This window comes from Lissotriton vulgaris, chromosome 1_2, assembly GCF_964263255.1.
Source record: "Lissotriton vulgaris chromosome 1_2, aLisVul1.2, whole genome shotgun sequence".
NCBI lineage: Eukaryota > Metazoa > Chordata > Amphibia > Caudata > Salamandridae > Lissotriton > Lissotriton vulgaris.
In genome coordinates this window covers 92516227-92523252 of record NC_141686.1, presented here as the reverse complement: position 1 = coordinate 92523252, position 7026 = coordinate 92516227, and the positions used below count along the sequence as shown (strand labels likewise).

The 7026-nt window shown below is 45.3% G+C and overlaps 1 protein-coding gene across 1 annotated transcript in view; it reads left to right on the top strand.

Moving 5' to 3' along the window:
* The first annotated feature begins 1647 nt into the window (after nt 1-1647).
* The window catches only part of LOC147733976 (adenosine deaminase 2-like), a 332200-nt gene continuing 326821 nt past the window's right edge, over nt 1648-7026 (top strand). Inside the window, exon 1 of the mRNA XM_086953605.1 lies at nt 1648-1954. Coding sequence (XP_086809731.1) covers nt 1648-1954 — 307 coding nt within the window. The remainder of the gene's footprint in view (nt 1955-7026) is intronic.

Here is a 7026-nt window from a genome sequence, read left to right as displayed (position 1 = left end):
ATCAAACAGCAGAGACCACTAGAAAGCTGGATTTTGGGTTACAGAAGAGAACATTCTATAACTTCTTTTCTGTATTAGTTATGATAAATTCAACGGTGGGAAGTTGTGGGATTTATTAATACCAATCTTTTAAGCATTTGATATTTACTCCTTTCCAAGCAATAGTTATACCTAAATAAAATATTGCAATGTTAGCCTATGGAGCTAAGTATCTACACTGGGGAAACATGAAAGGGGCAGTTTTCCCCTCACCAGGGCATATAAAACATCTTATATAAGGTCCCTGCTTATAGTTACATGATCCTCCCACCCTTGCGACACATAGGAGAGACCCTGGAGGCACCTTATATGTATAAATACGGTAGATTATCACTTTTTAAGTATCCATACCACCAAGGTGGAATTTGCACACAATTTACTGTCTACAGTCTACAAAGCTGTGGTGCCTTTAAAATGACAGAAGGCACTCAGCAGTACACACATTCAAGTGCAGGGAATCTGAAGGGCCCCTCAACGCCCATTCCCTATTAAATACTAGGGGCCTATAGGTAGTTTGAAGCCCCATCTTCTACTATGGGCTTATAGGTTTTGTCATTGTACCCTATTTCATGTCCCTTTTTAAACATAGCACGGACCCTGGGCCTGGTTAGCAAAGCCCAGGGTTCGGCTAGATTCAGTTACCACCAGTATCATTCTGCAAAAATTGGGGGTGAACAGGGCAAAATAATGACTTTCCAAATAGACTGTTTAGCAAACAGCTCTTATGCAGGCAAGGATTTGCAGGCCCATTTTTATAATGGGAATTAAAAAAATACAACTCCCAGTAGGCAAAGAGCTGTTGGACAAAAGTCCATGGATGTTTGAAAGGGAGCCTAATGGCATCCAACTTGAGCTACACATCATTGTTTCATATTAACAGAGGATGTTATCTGGAATGCCTCTTTGTGGAGGGCCAAGAGTAATCTGGTTGTGTTTGATTCTATTCTTTAACACCTTGACCGTGGCTTGAATTCCGCCGCAGTGTTGGAGAATTAATGAGTGGGGGGGTTTGGATGGCCCCCGACTGTCCCAAGCGTACGCCCACTGTGACATCGGATGGCTTCAGATTCATTAAAGCATTCACTATATCAATTTTTATTTTTCTTAGGCAGCCTTTCTCAAGTATCACAGCTTTTCCCAAACATGCATTGTGAAGGCCTCTGTGCAACAGGGACTGAAGCTGCTCCTCCCATGTGAGACCTTATTAAGTTCATCTGGATTTGCTTGTGCTCAGGGTCCAAGGTGGTGTGCAATGCAATTTAACTGGATTACCATTTATTTTGTTGTGGGGCTAGGTAAAGACTAAGTTGTAAATAAGTTGTCCCTTTTTGTATTTTCTCAGCAAACTGGGCAGAAACACAAAATTGGGAAAATACCACTGGTTTGGAATAATTCGTCCAACTCTTTTGTGACAGATGGCCAACTGGTAGATGTGTGCAGATGATTTAAGCCTAGGTGGGGATGAATGCATATTTGTCACACTGCGGATCCAGGCCACTCTCATGTGTTGTAAAGGGGTTTCATGTTTTTGGATCATGTTTTGCTCTTCATTTAAATGTATGTTGATTATTTGTGTGTTTTGTCCCCCATTCAAGTAAACTGGTGATCATGGACCTCCACTGCACCTGGCCTTTGGCGTGGCTTCTCCTATGTTTGGCTTGTTTCAGCCACACCAGACCATTGCTCAGCGACCGCAACTCCCTGATCCAAAAAGAGCTCTTCATCCATACCGGTGGCAACATTGTACTGGATGCACATGAGACCTTTGCCAACCATAAGCTCATGAGACTTAAGACGGAAGAGGTGAATGAGGCCATCAAGACGGAGGCCTTTCCTCCCAGCATGCACTTCTTCAGAGCAAAGAGTCTCATTGATCAGAGCACCGTATTTAGCTACTTAAAGAAAATGCCGAAAGGTAAGCAGCGGGTCTACAGATGGGCCTAAAGAAAGCAGGTAGTTTGCCACACATTTGCATATGAAGCTTATTATTGCACTTGAGCCCAAAATAGATGCCCTGGTCATTGGGTGGCCTCTTTGAAAGTAGCTTATTGCTAAATTAATTTCTTGGGCATATGTCATTATTTCAAATTCCACCACTATCACATTATTACTGAATGCACTTATGCAAGTGGGCAAAATGTGTTCACATGTCGTGTCTTGCAGAAAAGTGAAAGGATGGCTTTGCATGGTCTACTTAACTATATAACGTGTTTACATAGGCATTCTTCTTGCATTTCTAACCTCTAAAACATATATGAAAATTCAGTTCTTTTAAGCATAAGGAAGTCTCTAATCAGTGATGAGAGATGGAAAGAATATCTACATGCGGTATTCTCTGAACCTTTTCATCTCTGGTTAGTTGCTTAGTAAAAGGTTAGGTTACATGCAGTGCACTGTGCAAGTAGCACATGCTGCACCATCATACTGGGCACACCCTCATTGTATGATGAATGAGCATGTATAGTGTATTGTATTGAAACATTTGTGTAGGGCATGGTAACTCAAAAACATTTTCCCAGGAGCCAAAACATTTGGTGTGTGTTGTGACCGAGGACAACACTGATGCCAGCAGGGTGGTGGTTGTGGGAACAGGTTATTTTGGGCGGGAGAAGGTGGTAAGGTGGGTGTATGGAAAGTGAAGCACATACATCCAGTTGCTGAACTGAATTGCTCAATGTGGAACCCGAAAAACTGGGATCAATCCCACTCTTCCCCACCTAACCAAATTTTGTGATCCTAGCCAATTGTTTCCTTTCACTTTTTCTCCTTTTTCTTCACTATCACAAAAGAGGACATCGAAATTCTGGAGTTCAGGACATGCGCTGTACAAAACCTTCTCCTGTGTTTGATTTAATAATGTTGTTTATGTATAATAGCAAACCCAGCCCTGAGAGGTAGAACATAACAACTGACTTATCCTCTTAGTTCACCATTGGTATTGTTGTCAGCATGGAGGGAAAGCATGAATGTTTCTAAATTTAAATTTGAAAACTATTACTTAAAAAAAAATACTTCTTACTAATCAGGACTCTGTCTCCTCCCCATGCACCCTGTGGAAAGCTAGCAAGGCCACCATTTGCGGCTTTGCCAAAGGCCAGATTAAGCTCAAGCTGCTCGCCCAGGACTCCCAGATAACCCTTTTGGAGGCCCAGGCTGCCCTCCTTGAGAACCAAACACCGAAACAAAGAACAGACTCACAAAACAGACGACTTGCACTCCTCAGAGACGTGATCAGACAGGCTTTTCTGGAGGCCTCCAAGCTACTGTGGAGGTCCTCTATAGCTAGAGTTTATGGTTGGGGGGGACAAAAATGGGAAGATCCTCCATCAACTGGCCACGCACCTCTTGGCCAACCGCATAATTCCGGAGATTATAGCTCCAGACGGCGTTACTCAGCGTTCATCCGTGGCAATGGCCCAATGTTTTGCCACCTATTACTCTACACTTTACACCGTGCAGCTCCCCAGCCTCTCATTCCCGGAGTTGCTCCATCAAGAATGTATCTCTCTTCCTCGCCTAAACGCGGCTGAAATGGCAGACCTGGACCTCCTCATTTCTCAGGAGGAGATTAGTGATGCAAAATCCCGTCTCTCATCTGGCAAGACCCCGAGTCTGGATGGGCTCCCACTGGAGTACTACCCTGCCTACACTTGTTCCCCACCTCTTGAAAGTGTACGCTGACGCAATTAACAATGGCTTGTTTCGACCAGAAACAGATGCCCCCACCATTGTGGCGATCCCTAAATCCCAGCCTCCCTCTGCGCACTGCTCTGACTACCGCCCCATCTCTCTCATTAACTCAGAGATCAATGTATTCACTTCGGTCCTAGCCAACTGTTTAAGACCATATCTAGCCAAACTAGTACACCCCGACCAATGCAGCTATATGCCTTCCCGAGGCACTAGGCACTGCCTCAGACGCCTCCACCGGGCCCTAGCTAACCACCAGTCGCTGACCCCTTACTTAGCCCTTCTTCTCATAGACTTTGAGAAGGCTTTTGATTCCATAGACTGGGGTACCTGGAGGAGATGCTTGGTGAGCTGGAACTGGGGCAACACTTCCCCAAGCTAGTTAAGGTGCTAAACGCCAGGCCTCAGGTACGTGTGCTTGTGAAAGGGGCATTGTCAGGGCCCTTCCCCATTAGGAGAGGTACACGGCAGGGATGCCCCCTCTCACCGCTCCTATTCGCATTAGCGATGGAGCCACTGGCTTGCCTCATACGATCCGATGAGCGGATCATGGGATGGAAATGGCCCGGCTTGGATGCGGATAAGATCGCTCTTTACGTTGACGATGTTCTGCTCTTTCTGGCCGAGCTGACCCAATCCTGACCCCGTTGTGTTGGGACATTGCATCTCTTTGAGCAGGCCTCCGGCCTGCAGTTAAACGCCTCCAAGTCCATCCTAGTTCCCCTCCACATCTTTAGAGACTGCTTTGACTGGCAAACCGCAATACCTATCAGGAGACAGTCTTTAATTACCTCGAAATCTGAGCCGCCCTGCTTCCTGACTTCGCATGGTCGCTTAATGTGACCCCGCTGGTGAAAAGAACTTGTGCTGACCTCCATAGATGGCAGACACTACCGCTGAACCTCAGGGGCGGAATAGCCCTGTTCAAAATGATGATACTGCCCAGGTTTTTATACAAACTTCAGAATACACCCTTCTTTTTTTCACAAACCTGGTTCAGAGTTGGACAGCCTGACCACCAAATTACTTTGGGGGGTCAGAGACCTCGTCTGCCGCTGGCCGATGCTGGATCCCACCCATCGACAGAGGAATGGACATGACCAATATATACCTATACTACTTAGCAACCTGTAATTAATTTATCTCTTTAATTATTGGTTACGGACCGCTATTGTATTCCCGTACTCACTATACATGACTGGTTCAATGGCGGCTGGTCTGACCCAGCATACAGGGAGGAACTGAATGGCCTGGGCCTACCTAGGATCCAAGAGATGATGTGCGGGGGCGCTATCCCAAGATCTCTGTCCATAGTGACACAAGGGATTCTCCTGGCCTGGCACGCTTCTCTATGTCATACCCAATGGTCAAACACACTGACTCAATACATACCGCTCTGGCAGGGCATCTGTCTCCAAAAGGTCCGCAGTTTGGAAGGATACTGGGCCCGGGATCTTATCGACATCTCATCACTAAACATGGGGACATACGTACCTTTCAAGATCTACAAACCCGGTATTCCCTACACCCCTTCCAGTTTTACAGGTACTTGCAGTTGCGCCATGCCCTCTGCAGCCACATACCAGGCGGTACCTCACTGCCTGAATACAGCCCACTCGAGACACAAATCATGACAGGTGACTTGGGGAAGGGAGGGATCTCCTGAATCCATCCCTCATTAACAAACAGTACTCCAACTGCATTACACTGGCTCAGGGACCAGTGGGAGGGGTGGATCGAACTTCTGGAAGAAGAGGACTGGAGAGATGCACTGATGACACCCAAAACAATCACCACTTCCGCTAGACTCCGTCTAATACAACTACTCTATCTACATGCTGCATACCTAACATGGAAACGCCTTCACCAGATGTATCGTGTCCACATTGCAACCAGCACCAATCAGATTCCTTCCACATGGAATGGCTCTGCCCCGTCATTACACAATACTGGGATTCCATAGAAAAGGAAGTCACAGAGCTCCTGGGCTGGGAGGTTCAGCGTAGGCTACTGAACGTGCTCCTTGGGGTTGCTGAGGGACTGGGCGGGTCTAGAGCTGACAAACTATTCTTGAACACAGCCATGATGGTGGCCAAGAGGGACATTGCTGCTAATGGTTGAACCCTGCTACACCTACCATAGCAAAGTGGCGCAGAGGGGTGGTCTGGTGCGCAGCTCAAGAGAGACCCATGTACAAAGCCAGGGGATGCCCAGCGAAATATTGTAACATGTGGGGCAAATGGTTGGGGGTAATAGACGAATAACACTACACTTGTGTATCTGTGGGCTCGGTACAATAATTTACTCTGTCCTCCTCTTCGTTACCTTGCCTTTCTGGTGAGTTCGCTGTAAGATAATGCGATGATGCCATATATTTGCTTTGTGTAAGTGCCTTTGACTACTGCTGGTCTTATGTCTCTTCTTGTTTTAAAAACCAATCAAAAAAAAAATACTTCTCAATGCACTGACATAATCAGATTTTTTTTTAATGTATTTTATATCTAAAGCACAACACATACACTTATGGGGATATCTCAGTGCTAAGTAGTTGCTCCAACTAACCAGTGAGAGAATGCACAGAAGGAGTGCCCTCATATCGTCCATTTGACCGGAAAAGGCTGAGTTTTCAACTCCTTTCTAAATTGGTTATGATGATTCTCAATGAGACAAATCTCCAAAGGTAAAGAATTCCACTGAACAACCGCTAAATACGAGAAAGATCAGCTACCTGATCTAACTTTCCTTATACCCTTGGTTTTCGCTAAGGCATATAACGAGATCTCAAGTCACAAGAGGGTTTATAAAATTCCATCCTGGCCTGTAAAATCTCAGGGCCTTTATTGTGATCAGCTTTATGAGCGCAGCATAAAAGTTTGAAGTTAGATCACTTACTCATAGGCAGTCAGTGCAACGAGGCTAAGCACGCTGAAGCAGAGTCAAACCTGTCCGTCTTACATATTTGCTTGGCTGCTGCATTTTGGATAATCTGCAATCTAGTAAAAAGATAGTCATCCATGCCTACAAATAATGCATTGCCACAGTCCAGTCTACTTGTTATGAGGGCCTGGACTATAGTTTTTCGCCGGGCTGTAGGAATATATTTGAAAATTCTTGTCAGCAGCTTAAGAATGCCGAAGCATTTACCACATGTAGCCCTGACATACTCTTACATGGAAAGTTGGCCATCAATAATTACCCCAAGGTTTTACCGGGGGTAAATTTTGCTGCATGTTCATTAAATGCAATTTTTAAATTTAGAAGAGACTTTATTATACTTTTACACGTATGCTGGAAAAT